The sequence below is a fragment of the Schistocerca nitens genome, chromosome 1 (assembly GCF_023898315.1).
Source record: "Schistocerca nitens isolate TAMUIC-IGC-003100 chromosome 1, iqSchNite1.1, whole genome shotgun sequence".
Lineage (NCBI taxonomy): Eukaryota > Metazoa > Arthropoda > Insecta > Orthoptera > Acrididae > Schistocerca > Schistocerca nitens.
Genome location: NC_064614.1, coordinates 954,074,394 through 954,096,002, shown reverse-complemented (window position 1 = coordinate 954,096,002; position 21,609 = coordinate 954,074,394). Strand labels below are relative to the sequence as shown.

The following is a 21,609-nucleotide window of genomic DNA, read 5'->3' as shown; positions in this document are numbered from 1 at the left end:
TAATAATAATACTGGAGACCATCTGTCACCAGAAAAAGCACTTATAATATTTTGATTCACTCTTGAGTTACATTCATTTGTATCATGCTATTTTTTATTTCACTTCTGATGCTTATGGCCACCCCTCTGTGTGTTCACATTCACCTTTAAAAAGATTCTAAATTTAAAAAATATCTATTACTGTGGGTCCGTTTTGCATTATGGAATAGCTAATGAAATGCATTGAAACATGAACAGAGTAAAGCAGAATATCCTATACTTTCTCCTTCATCCAAATTAACTTCCAATTAAGAAGCAGTAGGTACACACTACAGTAGGTATACAATACAGTACAATGGTAATTTATTTTCCAACTGCCACAAATAGCAAGTACTTTTTACCATCAGAGATACCAGAAAGCTCTCCCCTTACAAACAGAATTATTCTGAGCCTTCAACAGCAAATTTACATTTTGTCATCTATGGAGGGTGTTAAGACAACTTTAACACTCTATGCAATGTAAGTTAAGGGAGACTACAACTTAATATATTTCTTGTGGCTCTGAACAACAGTCCAATGATATCTAACAACATGAAATCAGTGGTATATCTCAACAAGTAGAAGGAAAACTTTTTAGTTTACAATCACAAAATAACTCGAGGAAAGTGCCATATTTGTGTCATTACTGGTTTAAATTTACACATTAAACATGTAAAACAATTTCAGTACCATACGCTGTGTGCCAGTTTCAAAATTTTAACTAGGTGCACATTGTCTGATTATTCTCAAAAATTATGCAACTTGGCAATAATTTTCAGTCTTGCTCCCTCGTCTGTAACTTTTCAACGCAATTTTTAAAAAGCAGTTACCACTTTTATTACAAAGGCAGAAATATAGTTATAGTGTCATGGAAAGCTTTATGTATTGCCCCAGAAATGGTTATGTCCATCTCTTATTGTAACTGTACATTAAGAAGAATAAAAGTGGAAAAATATTTCTCCGTTATATTTCATAAAACTTCTTTAAGTGGTGAACAGTGCACAATACAATAGAGCATCTCCTAAGAAAGTACACACTGCGAAACATATTTATATTGTCAAATACCACTTCAACACAACTTAGGTTTAGACTCCTCTAAATACTTTCTGCAAGACAGAAATAGGTCAAGTATCTGTGGTATTGCAAAAATTTCAATGAATGCATAAATCACATACAATATGAAGTATAAAGGAACATGTTTACCACAGCAGTCCATCATACATCAGATTCATACTTCATAAAGTTAACAGAACAATGGACAAAACAAAAATGTCTTTACAATAAAGTCTTTTAATCATTCAGCTATTTTCAGTAAATTTCTCATAAATTACAAATACCAAACATATATTAGGTGTCACATGTAAGAGATAAGGAATAAGCCCTTTATAAAACCCTCTAGCCCCTTCATACCTCCAAGTGCGGAGGATACAATCCCATGAGCCCTTGTAGTCGTGATGCTGATCCTGCAGCCTTGCACGAATTACTTGGTATGGATATGTTGCAGCAGCTGCTACCAACTTTGAAACTGCAGCAAATGTTAAATATTCACCAGTTCCCTGAAAATGGAGTTTGTAATATAACATCAGATGTAATAAAAAAAAGAGATTCACTCTGCTACTAAATCTTTACATTTTTAAATGTTTTAGGTGAAGATCTGATGCTCTGCAAAAATAACATCACTGAGAAAGGATGCTGTAGGGAAAAAACTTTTGGCCGGCAACATATTTCTTCCATAAAAATCCACAGTGATGCGTATATGCTTGCACGAAGTTCCAAAAACGTAGAAGAAAATTAACACAATCTTCTGTCTTTGCTGTAACAGTCCTCAGGAACAGTGAAAATAAAATAATTGATACATACACACCATCAAATGCATTGGTCTAGTCCTCCATACTTTTTCTAACACAAAGCTCTAGTTACAATCTTAATTTTCTTTTACCCTTTCCCAAATACTGGAGTGGGGTGTGTTCAAATGACAGTCAGAATGAATCCACTGGAAGAGCACCACCTGTAAAATGCAATTTTCAGGTCTGAATACTGCTGAAAGCCAACGTGTTACCACCCTTCGTACTGGCACCACTGCCATCGCTACCACAACGTTCCATAACATTTCGCACAGCATAGACATGAGCCATCACAATTCAACACACCTGCACTTCAGAGCAGGACAGCTGCCAGGCAGCAACAATCACACATCACAAGACAGCACTGCCACAGGGCCTGTGCATTCCGCCAATGATTTGCACCATCTGGAGACACCAAGCAACCAAACTTCATAAAACCCTGGAGTGAAGCGGACTATTTTGCTACTGTATTTGCTCCTAGTAACTAATTCCACTCTCAGGATGAACTGTGTTTACATCTTTGACTTGGCTTGGCTTTGTAATCTGAAATTCTATAGACTATCTGAACTATTTTCACATTGAAATGTTTAGAACTGTGTTTAGAATTACAACGCGAGTGGCGACGAGGCTGATTGGACTTTCGACAAGTGTTTCTTGCAGATTTGATGACATCTAGCATGTCCTTGGAGATAGGCTTCCAAGTTTACTGCACCAGCAGTTGGAAAACCAATGGTGTTTGGAATTGCTACAACACTAACACACAGCTGTGCTGGACAAGGAGTTGACTGGATTAGTGGCAAAGCCACAGTAACTACTGGCCTATCTGCCTCCTTCCCCTGCCTATGATGAAACTGCAGAGGACTGGGAGGCATAAGAGGCACTTACGGCAACACTTCAGCATCTAGAAAGTAATTGGTAGCACTACCATTAAGGCCCTTTTTCTCTGTTTGATTCCATCCCCATGCATTACTTGTTAGAGAGATGACCCCCTTCAGGAACCCTTTCTCTCTCTAAAATACTATTATCAGGTTTGCTGCCAGATCATACATGCAAATCTCACAATATTTCATCAATACAACTGTTTGATATCTTCAGGTGGTGGTAGCTGCTGCTGTCACTGCTGCAAGACAATTGATAATCGCAAGGCTGGGTCCAAATTTATCAGGCCAGGAGCACTCAATACACACAGGAAGATGTTTGCAGTTTGAGGAAAGCATCACTCACTCATAGTACCCTGTGCCAGGAGCTGCAGAAAGGCCTTCTGTATGTGCACTGGGCAACGACTATGCTGTTTGACACTCCTGCAGTTAAAGGCACACTTACATGTCAGTAATGTGCCGTGTCGGGTCATTTTGGTTTTAATTTAATGGCAGCCAAGTGTTGGATTCCATGCAGCACTTAATTAAATCCCTGTTAAAATTGTCTGTCATACAGAAATATATGCCCTCCTCAAAAACAATCCCAGGAAGATGCCACTGAAAATGAAACTTTGGTCTTCTCATAAAATATGCAATGCCCTGTGTCCGGACAGGGCTCTGTTACCAGTTGCCCCAGGTGTGTGTGGCAATGGTGTTCAGCACAATGTTTCTGCACTGTTCAGCATGTCTCCAATATAAAAGCTCCCACACTGGCATGGGATCTTACATATGCCACATTTCCTAATGTGAAGATAGTCTTAACGAACAACAAATTATTAAATTTTCCTGGTGGCCAAAAAAACATGATGTCATGTCTCTTCAGGATCCTTTCCTCTCGTTTGACAAAATGTGTCACTTATTGTCCCCAGCATATGCATGTTATTTCTTTGAGGGTGGAGTTCGATCAGTGCAGGAACAATGTCATCAATCCTACTGCGCTTTGCCTGCAGAAATGCAGGGTCTCAGTCTGAACTGCTGCTTTGCTACCTCTCAACATAAGGAGTCTTAACACATACTCTGGTCCAGGATGAAGTTAGGTCAGACCCTGCTGAGGATGGTCAACAGGTGCTACTGTTTGAAAATTCCTACTAAGATGAGACTTTTCTGTATCACAAATGGAAGTTTCGCAAGTGGTTGGATTCCTTGGTCGATGTGGCCACTTTCAACTTTAAAAACAGCAGGAACTCGTATTTGGGTGCTACTCCAAGATGAAAATCGCAGCAATATGGTCCACTTATACCACAAACACATCCACAGTGAGCTGTTTCCCCGTAAGCACTTAAATCATGTCCTGCTTGTTTAGTCCAACATGACTGGCCAGACTGCCCCCAATGCCAGGAAAAAACCATTGCAGCAATGTCAATTTATTGTCTGCTCGTGACACACCCTCAGCCCCCAACCAATGTGCATTAATGTCTCAGACCTGTGTGTTACAACCTTGCAGTGGTTTCTAACAAGTTGTTCATCAATGTGTTTATCAATGGGAAGCTGTTCTAGTCAAGCTGATATGGATGCTGCAGTAGCTTATGAATTCTCGTATGTATCTGTTCTGTGCTCCGCCATTGCCTCTAGCTGTGTGCAGTCTTGTTACCTACAGACAACAGATACCTGTTTCCTAATAACTAACAGCTGACATGGCATATATGGCAGTGGTCCTTTCACAAAAAATGTGTTTGGCCTTAATGCTTTCACAGCATTTAGATTCACATTTACTAATTTGGTTAACCTGATTTCCGACCATGTGCCACACTAGGAACGCTATGAACTTTGCAAGAAGAGTTCAGACTTTTTTTGCAGGAGCTAGGCAGGGCTAAGAACTTTACCACGTACGCTGACAGAGAAACCACCTCTTCTCTGGGTGTGGCCAGTGCCACTGTCACGTTGTGATCCAGTTAACCTTCCTATTGTGAATGAGTCTAACTGACCCAGTTAGTTTAATATTTACACTCTAACAGGATCTTAGGTAATCCTTAGATATGTAATACTTTATTTTGTCCTCAATTTTTATTTCAAAATCTAAAATAATTCTGAGACCATTTTGACACACTTGTTGTGAATGGGTGGTTTAGACCCAGTCAGAAATTGTCACTTTAATTCTAACAAAGTTTTAGTTGAAAAAAATGTGATTGTCGTATGGTCTACAATGCTTCTGAGGCATTTCATATTGTAAGAATAAGTAAAATATAGAAACTACATCATGAGTGATTTTGTGTGTCAAAATGGCTGTACAATTTTTAAGTGATGATCAATTAGAAAAGCTTTTGAATTAGTTAGATAATGAAATGCTAGATGGTCCTGCCAATGATCCTGATTTTTCAAGATTATCTTGGTGGTTCAAGCAGTGGTGATAACGTATTTGGCTGGATGTGAGGAGAGTGATATGACTGAAGGAGATTAAGGAGCAGTACCGCTGTCTAAAGAAACTAATGTTGTTGGGAGATGTATACACGTTGCATAACAGTACAGAGTGATCTACAAATACTCCAGCAAGTCGAGAGCCAGGTGAGCATGATAAATATATTTTACATAACTGTCTTCTACGGGTTTATCATCATCATCATCATCATCATCATCACTGTGTCACAGTTTAGTGACTAGTGGACTGGACTGTCACCATTGTTGTCCCAGGTTCGAAGCTCGATCCAGTCGTAGGTGATTGTTTTGGCGAGGAATGCAGTGCTCGGACGGGCTTTCTCAGTGTTATCCCTTTACCTCATGGTGCGGGTTGTCTAGAAAGGCAGAATCCTCTATCATCCATCACCCCTTGGAGCTTGTATGCAGTATATCTTTACTTTTTGTGCATTGTTGGGTTTAGGTTTTTTTGTACTTCTTTGTATTTTATTGTATTGTATTTAACTATAGTTCACTTTATTTTTCTTTATTTTACATTTTTATTTTAGGGCTGCAAACATTCTTCATCATGCTCCAGGACCTATATAGTTTGCTCTTCACCAGACTGACTGAACAAAAGTATCGTCATTTCCACTGTTCATAATGTTGATAGTGCTTTTGAATTAAACCAACAGAGAAATGACATGGGTATCATAAGTGAAAGATGCAACTTTCACTCCTATTAAAAGTCAGGAGCTGAAGGCTTATTTGGTGTACTCCTCTGCTGAAGAATCTCTAAGAGCTATCAGACAACATGATCGGTCAGCCAGTTTTTCATGCAACGCTGCCACTTCAGCAATTCCAAACGATCAGCAGATTTCTCAGATTTGACTAAGCTAGGCAACATCATGATACACTGGCTGCTATCAGGACTCCCTTTGTAAGGAAAAACATGTTCAGCAGTCCCAGAAACATTTCAAAGTTGTCAGTGGATAATCAGTTAGTTCCAAAGGAAGGTGTCCCTTCCGGCAGTATATACCTTCAATATAAATATGGAAAAAAATTACAGTTGTTATCTGGCGTAAAAACATCACACGTTTGTGCGGGAAAAGTGTATACAGAAAAGTCACAAAATGGATCATGAGAAACAAATCAAAGCAGAAATGATGTTTTGAGGCTTGTTGAAAGGACTGAGAAAACTGGGCCAAAAGTTATCACCGATTATGTCTTTATGGACTACACACTGGCCAAAGAACTTCAAGAAGAATCTAACATTAGCAGGAACTCTCAGAAAGAACAAAGCTGAGATTCTGAAGGAAAAACAGCCAAACAATAGCAGACCAATACTTTCAATCACCTTTGGGTTCCAGAGGGATGTAACAATTTCATACTTGTTAAGGAAAAAACTACCATTACAACAAAATGAAAGGGGGAGTTGACAACAGGTAATCTCGTCACCACTTCTTCCTGCAAAAGGTGTACCAAATGATGACCTGTTTGTTCTGTAACATGCTAGGTATTGCTGCAATAATATCTGTGTGTTGTACGTACACATCAATCCAAAGAACAATCAAAATAAACTGCACATAAGGTGGCAATTTCTAAGGTAACTTTGATATGAGCTAAAGAAAACTTCGAAATGAGCTAACAAAACCAATACAATAGGAATGAATGACCAAAAATCTCTCTCACAAGATCAAAGTTATATTGCAGGAACAAGTTCAGGACCAAAAGAACAAAAGAGGGGAGGAAGAGTGTGAATCAATGAAACAACAAAAGGGAAACTAACTGTAATAGACGTCAATAATTCCTCTGCCAAGAGCACACAATCATTTACTGCAAGAATTTTTCAAGTTAATTCGATGGGCATATAGTTCAATATAGTTCCTCTGAGTCAAATTTTGTGAATTAATTTCAATTTTATAATAGTGTCTGCAATAAACATTGAAATTTAAGCTCTGAAATGTGTTTTTCTACACAAAAAAGTATTTTAAAGTACCACATAAGAATATTTTTCAACTAAAATTTTATGCTGATAAGTTCCAATGCCTGTATTTCCACATAAAAAAATCTACAAAACATATTTTGAAGTACTGCCTGTTGTTGTTGTTGTTGTTGTTGTTGTTGTTCAGTCCTGAGACTGGTTTGATGCAGCTCTGCATGCTAATCTATCTTGTGCAAGCTCCTTCATCTCCCAGTACTTACTGCAACCTACATCCTTCTGAATCTGCTTAGTGTATTCATCTCTTTGTCTCCCTCTACGATTTTTACCCTCCACGCTGCTCTCCAATGCTAAATTTGTGATCCCTTGATGCCTCAAAACATGTCCTACCAACCGATCCCTTCTTCTAGTCAAGTTGCGCCACAAACTTCTCTTCTCCCCAATCCTATTCAATACCTCCTCATTAGTTACATGATATACCCACCTAATCTTCAACATTATTCTGTAGCACCACATTTCGAAAGCTTCTATTCACTTCATGTCCAAACTATTTATTGTCCAAGTTTCACTTCCATACATGGCTACACTCCACACAAATACTTTCAGAAATGACTTCCTGACACTTAAATCTATACTCGATGTTAACAAATTTCTCTTCTTCAGAAACACTTTCCTTGTCATTGCCAGTCTACATTTTATATCCTCTCTATTTCTACCATCATCAGTTGTTTTGCTCCCCAAATAGCAAAACTCCTTTACTAGTAAAGTGTCACATTTCCTAATCTAATTCCCTCAGCGTCACCCGACTTAATTCGACTGCATTCCATTATCCTCGTTTTGATTTTGTTGATGTTCATCTTATATCCTCCTTTCAAGACAATGTCCATTCCGTTCAACTGCTCCTCCAAATCCTTTGCTGTCTCTGACAGAATTACTATGTCATCAGCGAACCTCAAAGTTTTTATTTCTTCTCCGTGGATTTTAATACCTACTCCGAATTTTTCTTTTGTTTCCTTTACTGCTTGCTCAATATGCAGATTGAATAACATCGGGGAGAGGCTACAATCCTCTCTCACTCCCTTCACAACCACTGCTTCCCTTTCATGTCCCTCGACTCTTATAACTACCATCTGGTTTCTGTACAAATTGTAAATAGCCTTTCGCTCCCTGTATTTTACCCCTGCCACCTTTAGAATTTGAAAGAGATTATTCCAGTCAACGTTGTCAAAAGCTTTCTCTAAGTCTACAAATGCTAGAAATGTAGGTTTGCCTTCCCTTAATCTATTTTCTAAGATAAGTCGTAGGGTCAGTATTGCCTCACGTGTTCCAACATTTCTACGGAATCCAAACTGATCTTCCCCGAGGTCAGCTTCTACCATTTTTTCCATTCGTCTGTAAATAATTCGCGTTAGTATTTTGCAGCTGTGACTTATTAAACTGATAGTTCAGTAATTTTCATATCTGTCAACACCTGCTTTCTTTGGGATTGGAATTATTCTTGAAGTCTGAGGGTATTTCCCCTGTCTCGTACATCTTGCTCAGCAGATTGTAGAGTTTTGTCAGGACTGGCTCTCCTAAAGCCGTCAGTAGTTCTAATGGAATGTTGTCTACTTCCGGGCCGTTTTTCGACTCAGGTCTTTCAGTGCTCTGTCAAACTCTTCATGCAGTATCGTATCTCCCATTTCATCTTCATCTACATCCTCTTCCATTTCCATAATATTGTCCTCAAGTACATCACCCTTGTATAGACCCTCTATATACTCCTTCCACCTTTCCGCTTTCCCCTCTTCGCTTAGAACTGGGTTTCCATCTAACCTCTTGATATTCATAAAAGTGGCTCTTTTTTCTCCAAAGGTCTGTAATTTTCCTGTAGGCTGTATTTATCTTACCCCTAGTGAGTAAGCCTCTACATCCTTACATTTGTCCTCTAGCCATCCCTGCTTAGCCATTTTGCTATTCCTGTCGATCTCATTTTTGAGATGTTTGTATTCCTTTTTGACTGCTTCATTTATTGCATTTTTATATTTTCTCCTTTCATCAATTAAATATAATATTTCTTCTGTTACCCAAGGATTTCTACTATCCCTCATCTTTTTACCTACTTGATCCTCTGCTGCCTTCACTACTTCATTCCTCAGAGCTACCCATTAATCTTCTACTGTATTTCTTTCCCCCATTCCTGTCAATTGTTCCCTTATGCTGTCCCTGAAACACTGTACAACCTCTGGCTTAGTTTATCCAGGTCCAATCTCCTTAAATTCCCACCTTTTTGCAATTTCTTCAGATTTAATCTACAGTTCATAACCAATAGATTGTGGTCAGAGTCCACATCTGCCCCTGGAAATGTCCTACAATTTAAAACCTGGTTCCTAAATCTGTCTTACCATTATACAATCTATCTGATAGCTTTTAGTATCTCCAGGATTCTTCCACGTATACAACCATCTTTTATGATTCTTGAACCAAGTGTCAGCTATGATTAAGTTACGCTCTGCGCAAAATTCTAACAGGCGTTTCCTATTTCATTTATTAGCCCCAATCCGTATTCACCTACTATATTTCCTTCTCTCCCTTTTCCTACTGTCTAATTCCAGTCACCCATGAGTATTAAATTTTTGTCTCCCTTCACTACCTGAATAATTTCTTTGATCTCATCATACATTTCTTCAATTTCATCATCATCTGCAGAGCTAGTTGGCATATAAACTTGTACTACTGTAGTAGGAATGGGCTTTGTGTCTATCTTGGCCACTATAATACGTTCACTATGCTGTTTGTAGTAGCTTACCCGCACTCCTATTTTTTTTTTATTCATTATTAAACTCCTGCATTACCCCTATTTGATTTTGTATTTATAACCCTGTATTCACCTGACCACAAGTCTTGTTCTTCCTGCCACCGAACTTCACTAATTCCCACTATATCTAATTTTAACCTATCCATTTCCCTTTTTAAATTTTCTAACCTACCTGCCCGATTAAGGGATCGGGCATTCCACGCTCCGATCCGTAGAATGCCAGTTTTCTTTCTCCTGATAACGACATCCTCTTGAGTAGTCCCCACCCGGAGATCCGAATGGGGGACTATTTTACCTCCAGAATATTTTACCCAAGAGGACGCCATCATCATTTAACCATACAGTAAAGCTGCATGCCCTCGGGAAAAATTACAGCTGTAGTTTCCCCTTGCTTTCAGCCGTTCGCAGTACTGCCTAATAATAATTTTTAATAGCAGGTATAACTGACCCATTCACAATGTGTATGTTTCTTGAAAAACAATAGGAAGGTTAAGGAAGAATGCGACAGATTCACAGCTTTGGGGGTGACAACATGTTTTGTCCATGCAATGGGCTACACCACTCATCGTTATAAAGAAACCATTCAGCAAACTCTGTCTATGTAGCAATTTGAAGGTGATGACTAATGCACAGGCTGTGACAAATACCATCTCGCATCCAGAGGAATTGGTGATTAAACTGGCATACAGGGTGTATACGCAGACAAGGAAAAAAATTCCCCGGATTTTTCCCGGTTAAAAACACACTTTCTCCTGGATGAAAACACACTTTTTCCGTGTTATTAAGTGACAGTATATTTTCCGTCGGAACTGGGAAACCTTTGAATGGTTATGTTTTTATACACGGGCATAGATTTCCTGGCACTTTAGAAAACTAAAGTCAGGGAAGAAAACTCCATTTGGAAAGATTTTTGACGTGCAGCAACATGTACGCTGCATATTTCCACATTACAAAAGTATAAATTCTAATTCCACCAAACACCGCATGTTACTTAGGGAACCACTGTAATCGAGATTGCGACGCTCTTTTGTAAGCCAGTCATAGCTCATGTAATGTGATCCTGCCAGACGATGACAGCGGATATTCAGACCACAGGACACGTGATGCAGTCAGCTAATAGCAACATCACTTATGTAGTGCGGATACATGAACAGGAAAAGTTAATGTTTTAAATTAATATACATAGTGTTAGAAGAAAAGCAAAGCTTTCACATATAATATGTCTCTACGGTTAATAAGCTGCAAAAGAAGCTAAGCTTTCACATATTATGTTTATATTTTTTGCGCGTGTTGCACTTTAGGATATATCGCACAAATCTGCCAGTAAAATTTTTAGCAGAGTCCAGTGACTTGTCCTCAAAGTTTTCCCACAAATAAATTAGCTACCACAGAGGAGAGAGAGCTTTCCATAGCACTACATCAATTTGCTCATAATAATGACATGAACGTCTGATCTTCTGGGCTCAAAATACTTCTAAATGGCTCATCATCAAATGCTCAGTGATTAACGAAATTCATTGTACATTCTCGCAGATAGTTCAATTTGCGTAAAAGGAAATTTACTTTGAAACTAACGCTTTTCAAGCCACCATTCGCAATATTTTCCTGTGACCTGTTAGAAATAGGTTCGTTTCATTAGTCGTCAGAGCGCCAGATAACAGGCTCCACCGCACTTCGGCTGCTGCTATGACACAGGAAGCCCGTATGTTCGTATGTGTAAAACATTAAAAGATCTTACATTATGTCATGAAAGAAAAAAAGACATCAGAGGAGACTCCAAGAGCATCGGAATTTCGTGAACCATACTAAAATGGCACATTTAAAGTGCATACTTTAAGAGCACATTCGTATGTCCAGATTCCCAATGAAGTAGGCCCCGACCTGATATTGAGCTTTTCGGTGTGGGTTTTGGGATGTAAATTTTCTTGGAGTACCAGTACTGTATTAACTCATTTTTGATTCTTTCTTATGGCATAATGTCATATGTGCTAGAAGACGAAAACGTGTACTTGAAATGCAGCGAGCAGTTGAAATTAGCCAATAGTGTCGAACTAAACACTTTATTTCAAACACATGGACTACCTCAGCGTAAAAGGTTCATAAAAACCAAATTTCTGTAGCAAACTGACAATATTACTTCCGGTGCGGCAACGTCCTTCCGGCGTGTGCTGATTGGTTGGCTGGGCGTTCTTATCAGTAGGCACATCCGCTTGGGGCCCAGTCTCGCTGCAGAGGCAGCTGCATGCTCATTCGACTCGAGGCAGCCGCACAGTACACACAGCCATGCCTTACCGACGCAGAAGATATCGAAGATCAAGACTTCCAGTTTACAAGAATGTAGACACGTTTGATATGAAGCCCAAGCAGACTGAACAACAGCAACTACTTGGAGGTCCTATTACCTTTGTAGGGTGTAAGATAAACTTTTCTTGCACGACTACAGAGGTTGTCAGTGGTAATTCATGGCTTACAATTGCTGTACTACGAGGTGGTGATTCACCACTTGGAGGACTTGAGAGCTATAAATGAGAGAGATATAATAAGCTTTCGTACATTAGTCTTGATCTTCGATATCTTCTGCGTCGGTAAGGCATGGCTGTGTGTACTGTGCGGCTGCCTCGAGTCGAATGAGCATGCAGCTGCCTCTGCAGCGAGACTGGGCCCCAAGCGGATGTGCCTACTGATAAGAACGCCCAGCCAACCAATCAGCGCACGCCGGAAGGGCGGCGCGCTTAGTAAGAACTAGAGCGCGATCCTCCGCTGCTGCCTCGCTAGCAACAAAGTCCGTTTCAAGGTCACCCGCCTTTTGCAGCAGCTAAGTGAAGACAGCCATGCTGCGCATACGTGAATATGGCAGCTTGGGTGCGGCAGTAAAATTTTTCCTGGTTGCATCTAGCTGCTTGCTGTGACTGCTTACACAGCCAACAGCCACATTTATGTAGCCAGAAGCGGGAGAAGGTACCACTGATAAGCCACTCAACTGCGCATGCGCATGAGCCCGCTCATAACTGCTAAAACGAATCTCATGTAAACAGTTGTGACATCACGCTCATCGGAGGCAATTTGTTGTTATGAAGTATTGCATAGTCTTCCTAAAGCCTTTGACACATTTTGCTGTTGGCAAACTCTTGTATGAACACTGTGTTTTGTTGTTGTATATGGCACATTTCCTTTGCAATTTATGTTTTATTTTCCTTTTTTTCTCATTCATGTTTTATTGTTGCACTATTATTCTGCAGAAGCAGGATACAGTAATATCCTTTGTTAGAGTATCGATTCTTACTAGTCAAAACTACAAAAATTTAACTGTAAACTAAAACAACGAGCAATTCCCGGAATTCTAAAAAATTCCCAAGTTTTTCCCAGTTTTCTCCCGGATGAAAAAATTCCCGGGTTTTTCCCGGATCTCCCGGTTGTTCCGGGTCGTATACACCCTGTATGAGCACAAGATTCATTGGAAATGTATCTGGAGCTCCCATTTGACGACGACTCTCAGAAGTTACTTGTCATCAACAAACCTTATGATCTCTACACATATGAACAGTTGGTTTTAGTGGTAGCAAGTACTCTGCCACTTTTTAACGTTTCTCGAAGGAACTCGCACAACATATTCCCTGTTGCATAAACTACATGGCACTGTGTTCACAGGCCGCTCCACAAGGAGCACCTGCAGAACCTTCAGCTTCTGTTTCGAACTCTACAGGGTGCGGGTCTCAAGTGCAATCTGTTTAAGTCTCACTTTTTCAACCCACTATACAATACCTCTGACATGTTATCTCCCACAGGGGATATGACCAACAAAGTCATATCAATGGCACTGAGGCTCTTCCTGGACCCAATAATCTGTAGCAGCACTAGGCTATTCTGGGCAAAGTTGCGAATTATCATAAATTCATCCTATGAGTGGCGTCCATCGTACACCCTCTTAACCAATTCGTATACAACGACGAGTACGGCCGACATAGGAGTTCCATGTATTGTAGTATGTATATATATATATATATATATATATATATAATAAACCCCCCCCCACTCACACACACACACACACACACACACACACACACACACACACACACACACACACACACACACACACACCCCTGGGTCTGGACTCAGGATTCAACTAGATTGAAATCCTTTGCTATTATCTTTATGAGGAAGCTCAGAAGGCTGTGGACAGCTTTCATATTATGAGCTCTCAAATCGCTCACACCATCAGCGAGGATCCTGTTCTCGACCCAGTGCAACACATCCAGCAGGAATGGCCGACCAATCTCAGCGTGGGTGTCCATCAGCCATAATTATTTTGTGCTGTGACACTGACTCATCAATGGGGATGATCTTGTTGACAATGGAACATTTAGTGCCCCAGGTGGTCATTCTTGACTTCCCTCGAATGGGATGTCCTTCAGCTCCAGCATCACACCAACAGGGACAGAGAGGGGTGGCTCAAAGATGAAGATGCTTGCTCACTATTTTGTGTACTGGCCAAGTGTCAAAACAAAACAAAATTTAAGATTTGATTGCTATGTGCAGGTCATCAGGCCATCCTGCACCTACGTTACTAGCCTTGGCTGGTACCTCAAAACCTTGGGAAGGCATTCACCTCAATTTTGTCAGTCCTTTCCCAGAATCTATTTTGCTTGCTCCTCATTGATGCTTACTCGCATTTCCCATACACTGTCAACAGGCACTCTACGACAGCACACTGCTGTGTGTGCCCTCACCCTGATCTCCATTGAAAGCCTTCCTCACACCCTGCTGATGGGTAGACTTCACCTCTCATATCTTTCACAACTTTTGTTTGCACCATGGCATCCACACATCAGAACACTCCTGTTTAGCCCGCAGTTCAATGAGAAGGCAGAGCTCCTCGTACAGGCCTCCAAAATGCTGATGAAGGGCATTGTTGATACCTTGGTGGAAGAGATACCTACACGTTCTCTATTCTTACAGGTGCACTCCTATGGCGAGAACGAGCCTGGCGCAGCTGCTCCACAGATGCCAGCAGTGCACAGCGCTACACTCACAATGGCTTGACACACTACTCGATCCTAAGGCTGCTACTATCAAGACTGATGGAAAACAACAATGTTGGCACCTCCAGTACCAGCTGCGTTGTGCACCTCAGTCACTGTGCTATACGTACTGGAACTCCATTTGGGTTCAGATGTTCGGTCGCCATGAGTGAGTCCAGCAGTAGTCCACGGTCAGTGGAATCAGTGAGTCTTCACGTTGTTGACAGGTGACAGGCTGGTGGCCCACCATCAAAACAGATTTTGCCTGCAGGTTGTGTATCAGCCTCCACTGATCCAATGTACACCTCCCAAGCCGACTCACCTATAGGAACCTGCCCCTCTAGGGGTACCTTCTACCCTTTGTCCAGCCTCCCTTACTGTGCTCCCCCTTGCTACAGATCCTCGTCTGTTGCCTATTCCAACACCCAGCCAGCCGCCCCCGGCATGCCATTCCTTTTTCGTTAAATTGGGTGAAAACAACGACAACTTACAGTAAGCCTCAGAAGGCTTTTGGAGAGGAGTTTATGTCAAGAGCTCAAGTTTTTCGTTGGCATAAAATGTTTAGTGAAGGCAGAACAGATGTTGAAGATGAAGACTGCAGTGGACAACCATCAACTCACAGACGAATGTCAACTTGGCCAGGGTGGTGCATGAACTCTTACAATCTGATCAAAGATTATCCGTGAAAATTATTGCAGAAGAACTGAACATCAATCGAGAACCGGTTCGTCTAATAATAAATAAAGATCATGGTATGAGAAAGATTTGTGCAAAAATTATCCCCAAAAATCTCTCACCACAACAGCGAGAAACCCGGAAAAATGTGGCAGCTGATCTGTCAGAGGAAACGGAAATCAATCCAGAATTGTTGAGCCGTGTTATCACTGGTGATGAAAGTTGGCGTGTTCAGGACAATCCAGAGACAAAACGCCAAAGTTCGCAATGGTGTTCAAAGGGATCACCCAGACCAAATAAAGCTCGCATGTCAAAGTCAAAAGTGAAATGCATGACTGTTTGCTTCTTTGATTCCTAGGGAATTGTTTGTAAAAGAATGGGTGCCTCCTGGACAAACAGTTAACCAATATTATTACTAAAAAGAAATTTTAGAAAGACTTGGTAAAAGAGTTCTTTGTGTCCGTGCCAACATTGCTGATAATTGGATTCTGCATCACGATAATGCGCTATCACATACTGCTGTCAGTACAGCAATTTTTAACCTCAAAACAAATATCAGTACTACCACAGCCACCTTATTCCACCAGATATCGATCCATACAATTTTTTTCTATTTCAGAGAGTCAAAATGGCAGTCAAGGGACACCATTTTCAAACAACACAAGATGTCCAAAAAGCTGTGATGAGGGTCTTAGAGGATATGACAGAAGATGAGTTCCAGAAATGTTACCATCAGTGGCAGAAGCGCTGGAAAAAGTGTGTGCAATCAGAAGGCAACTACTTTGAAGGAGACAACACTAAACTTGACTAAAACGGTATGCAACATATTTTCTCAGATCAGTCTCATTGCTTTATTGTCGCACCTCGTATAACATCTAATTTCACTGAACATACTTTTATTACATTCATAGGAAATTCCCAAAAAGTATCAAAAATACTAAGATGGAAACAAATTTGTTTGCACATGGGGATACATGAACCCGCTACCCTTCTCTCTGTACTCTACGTCTTTGCCCACTGCAGTGTGCCAAAGCTTTGCCAATTTGAACTTCCTTATTTTTTGTGGTCATATTTGTTGAAGGCTTTTACCACTGATGAGATTTGTTTATAAAATGTCATCCCTAGGTTGGACTGTTTCTAATAAATGTTTCTTCCACCAATGAATGGGATATTGCAAGCTATAATACAAAAACAGCAAAGTACAACAAAATATGTCACTTTGAGTGACGCGTGGTTGTAACGTAACATCACAGTAAGCCAAGCATATTCCAAGTTCCTGCCATTGGAATGGCATTAGCTGGGTGGGGCAAGCCATGCAGATTCTAGTCAGGGAAGGAGTGGGGATAGCTTGGTAAGGAGAGTTGCTCAGGCTTTAACATTTGCTATTGTCGATAAGGCCAATTCAGGTCCTACACTCCAATGGCAGTAGATGGGGATTTGCTGTGTATGCCATGGGTGGCAGTCTACAACACCCAGGGGACCACACAGCAGCCCCCAATACAGAGGACAGACATCAGGGTTGCATTGACTCATTGTTGCTCCCTCTCCTCTCCCGAACAGAGAAGACAGATAACCCACTGTATTACCACTAGTTTTGTACCAGCATCACCATTGTTGCTACCACAACATTTCATGAGGCACAGACACAGGCTATCACTGTCGAACCCACTGGTTCCAGGAAGGATGGGGACGGCCAGTATGCAAGAGCAGGATCACACATCAGAAGACAGAACAGCCTCGGAGCCTGTGCATTCCACGAAAGACCAGCACAACAATTAAATGCCTAGCAAATACCTAACTTTGCATAACCGTGGAGCAGAGCTGACTGACTAGCACCTACTTTAACAAGGTAAGGCCGAAGTGATAAATTTCAGATAAAAATTAGGAGGGCACCTCTAAATCCCCAAACATGCAGAGTAGTATAAATATGATTCTATTATATGACGACATAGACTTTTCACAGGTAAAACACTGCAATGATGTGCTGCTAGTGGGTGATATTTTAACAGTGGTTGTTGGTAGACTTGCTCTGAAGAATCAGATCGGCCATTAGTTCACCATTTGTGGCACAAATAAGGTGACAGCTATTCATTTCATGAGGCCACTTATTCAAATAAAAAATCTGGATAGCTGTTAAAAAATGAAGTTCGTATTCCATGAAATAGCATCTGATTATGTATGCAATAAGGACTTGGTGCTGCACCCCAGCACCGATCCAAGTACCCATTTGCTGTAATGGTCATTGTCTGCTTCTGGGTGGGATCGAATTTTTGAAACTATCTAAATGATTATGTAGGTTAAGTTCTCAGGTATCACACACCTCAGCTATTCAGCCTGGTGGGCCCTCCCTTGCAAGTAATAGATGAAAAAATCTGAATTTTGTGTGCCATTCAATAGCATTAAAAAGCTGCCTTGTGGAGTTTGGTGGTGTGGTGTGGTAGATAGAATAAGTGCTACTTATGCAGGAGGCTGCAAGGTCAAATTCCGTCAGGCGCAGTACCATTTTTTAAATTTTTAAATCTTTACTGAAATGACTGATCATTTTTATTTGGTTAATTGATTTAAATATAATTTTTCATTTTTATTTCTTTGTCACATAATTTTAATCAGAATAGCAACTCATTTTATTTCTTCGTATTTATCCTTTTCCCACTTTAAATCTTTATTCATGTGTTATTAATCAATCTGATGTACAAATTTCAATTTAATTTCATTTGTTTTATCTCCCTGTTTCATTCACACTGTTGCATTCATTATATCTGTTTCTCATTTCACTCAAATTTTGTTTTACTTATAAATCCCTTCTTTCATTTATATCTTCATCTGTGTTTTGTATATGGTGTAGTAGCTACTCAGCTTATGTTTTAAATCTGACGACTGCCACGCAACAAATAAAATTGACCATCTGGTAATGAGAAATATTTTTCACAGCACTGCACAGTCAATATAAATAGATTATTTTATCTTTTGTTTTTTAACTGATTGCAATTTTCAAACAACTGAGTAGTATAATAGATAAATATATTTAAATTCATATTCACAAGAATTCTGATTAGAAAAGGAAGATATTAAGACAAAATAAACAAATGAAGTTCATGTGGTGATTAAAATGCTGTGACAAGGGAACAGAAAGAAAAAATTACATCTGAACCAATTAACTGAATAAAAATAATGATCAAAGTCACTTTGATAAAGATTTAAAAATTATTCTGCCTGATGATATTCGAACCCACAACCTCCTGCATGTGTAGCATTTAGCTTATCCACTACATCCTGCAGTGTACGTAATTCAACCTTTTTAACACTATTGAGTGACACACAAAATTCCCAATTTTTTTCCATCAATTGCACACAAATAACGGCCCACCAGGGTATAGTACCAAGGATCTTAACCTACATCCTCATATATCTGGTTTGAAAAAGTTTATACCATCACTGGGGACATATCTTTATGAGAGTCAGTAATAGAGATAGATAAACCTGTCTTCTATGGAGATGGGAGATGAGATGATAATTTTCAGATGTTGAGCCTTTCACAGGAAAGTAGTTGTTAGTTGTTTAGCAACACTGGGGGCGGGGGGGGGGGGGGGGGGGGGGGACCAGATTGAATAGCATGTAATAGATACCTGTAGTACTAGAGAATAACTAGTTCTCATACAGTATATATCAGAGGAGGAAATACAAACCCAAATAATGGTTAAAAACTTTTCAATCTTTCAAATCAGATAACACACCAGGCTAAAATTCTTTTGAAGGTGATTTATATGGATATCTTATTCATACGTGGATTGACTAGCTGAAATTTTTGTAATGGATATTTTATGTTTCCACCGTGACACAGGTTTCTGCAAGTGGGAAAAGGATGAAAAGGTGATCACTGCTTCTGCCACTTGTTATACTGCAATAAAGGTATGTCTTAGAACGATTCCACTTTTCCCATGTATGAAACAGTACAAATTTAAAATAAATGGAAGTTATACCCATCAGTATTCTTTAGATTTCTGAATGTAGTCTATTCTGTTGGTTGTCAGTGTGGCACAAAAAGAAAAAAATCAGAACATGGTTGCTACCAAATAAATCGTCATGCACTTTCTACTATGAAGGTGGGAGAAAAGTGGAGCTACAACTGAACAGACTGATAGCTGAGAAGGTGTCATTTGCTGGGCTTAAACAAGTGTGAAACCCTGAGTTTAAAACAACAATTAGAGTTTTTTTGTCAATTACATGTTTCAGTAGGTAGCCTTGCTGATAAATTTTGGAACTACCCCCAGGAAGCATTGTGTGCTGAAAGAACATGTAAAATTTAACATCTTTGCATGTAAGGCTATTGCTTTCAATGAAGTACTGGGTGCCGTCTGTTCAGTAAAACTGGTCTCGTGGACCAACATACAAATCCCACCCAATGCCTTCACAATGTCAGCTCTGTTGTAACAGGTTTTGTAATGTCTGAGAATAGGTTATTCTGAAAGCCTATACCAACTTCTGGGTAGAGTGCTATGAAGTTCACATTCTGCACAGTGATGGGAGGAACCATTACAGTTCCACTGAACAATTTTAACAAGCACTTTTGGAAGCAGGGTTGTAGCAGTAAGAACTAGAAGGCAAAGTTCAGAATCTGTGTCCACTAGAGTTACCACATCTGTCTTTCTCTTTTCCTTATAGGGATCAAGTTTCAGTTAGGAAATGTTTTTTTCTTTTTTTTTTTGGGGGGGGGGGGGGGGGGTTCTGGAACTGACGGACATGGCTCCAACTGTCTACTGTCCAAACCACCTCCATCCACTGCCTGTTGTGAGTGCTTGTCCTACATTGTTATTTGTGGGATATGTCTGTGTTTGAGGGGTGCACTTGTCCAAGATGTATTGTATGTTGAGAATACTGCTCTATTTTCGGAAGGAATTTTCCTCAAGGAACATATGTATTTGTCTATCATCCAAGTTTCAAAGTACATTAATCTGTCACATTGTCTGCACACTTGTATTCTGCAATCTTCTTTAAAGATTTGCTACATCAAAGAGCACAGGAGGAGGGCGGGGAAATAATGATCTTCCTCAAAGGTAAAGTTAAGTGGTGATTTTGCACATCGAACATTTACTCTAAATATTTAGGCAGTCTCCATAAAGGGAGGGGAGCATTTGTGGAACTTAATGACATGGAACCGAAGAAGATGCATTAAACATATATATGGAAGACTATACATAGTTAAATGTCATATATATAAATCAAAGACAATTGTGTCTACCTACCAGCACTTTCCCATTTGGTAAGTCACAGCACCTTTGATTCTTATATATATTTTTCCCACGTGGAATTTTTCCCTCTAAAATAAATATATTGTGTCTGCATATGTGTGGATGGATATGTGCGCACGCGCGAGTGTATACCCGTCCTTTTTTCCCCCTAAGGTAAGTCTTTCCGCTCCCGGGATTGGAATGACTCCTTACCCTCTCCCTTAAAACCCACATCCTTTCGTCTTTCCCTCTCCTTCCCTCTTTCCTGATGAGGCAACAGTTTGTTGCGAAAGCTTGAATTTTGTGTGTTTGTTTGTGTGTCTGTCGACCTGCCAGCACTTTCATTTGGTAAGTCACATCATCTTTGTTTTTAGATAATTTTTCCTACGTGGAATGTTTCCCTCTATTATAACCATATATATATTTCTTTACTTTCTCAGACGTTAAGTCTGGTTAAGAATGGAAAGTGACACGGATCTTGATCAAGTGTCACTTCCTATTAACTGTACGGTATGTGTTATATTGCATTTAGGAACTTTCGGGTAATTGAACATGTATCAATAATTACGGATTTCTGTAGTTGTATATATATGTTTGGATGTAGCTGTACTGCATTGATGTACTGGTGGATATTGTGTGGTATGACTCCTGTAGTTGATAGTATAATTGGTATGATGTCAACTTTATCCTGATGCCACATGTCTTTGACTTCCTCAGCCAGTTGGATGTACTTTTCAATTTTTTCTCCTGTTTTCTTTTGTATATTTGTTGTATTGGGTATGGATATTTCGATTAGTTGTGTTACTTTCTTCTTTTTATTGGTGAGTATGATGTCA

General features: G+C 39.9%; 1 protein-coding gene across 1 annotated transcript in view; it reads right to left on the bottom strand.

The window, feature by feature from the left end:
* LOC126194710 (mitochondrial folate transporter/carrier) overlaps positions 1–21,609 on the bottom strand; it is a 62,199-nt gene that overhangs the window by 14,405 nt on the left and 26,185 nt on the right. The window contains exon 5 of the mRNA XM_049932951.1: positions 1,429–1,574. Coding sequence (XP_049788908.1) covers positions 1,429–1,574 — 146 coding nt within the window. The remainder of the gene's footprint in view (positions 1–1,428; positions 1,575–21,609) is intronic.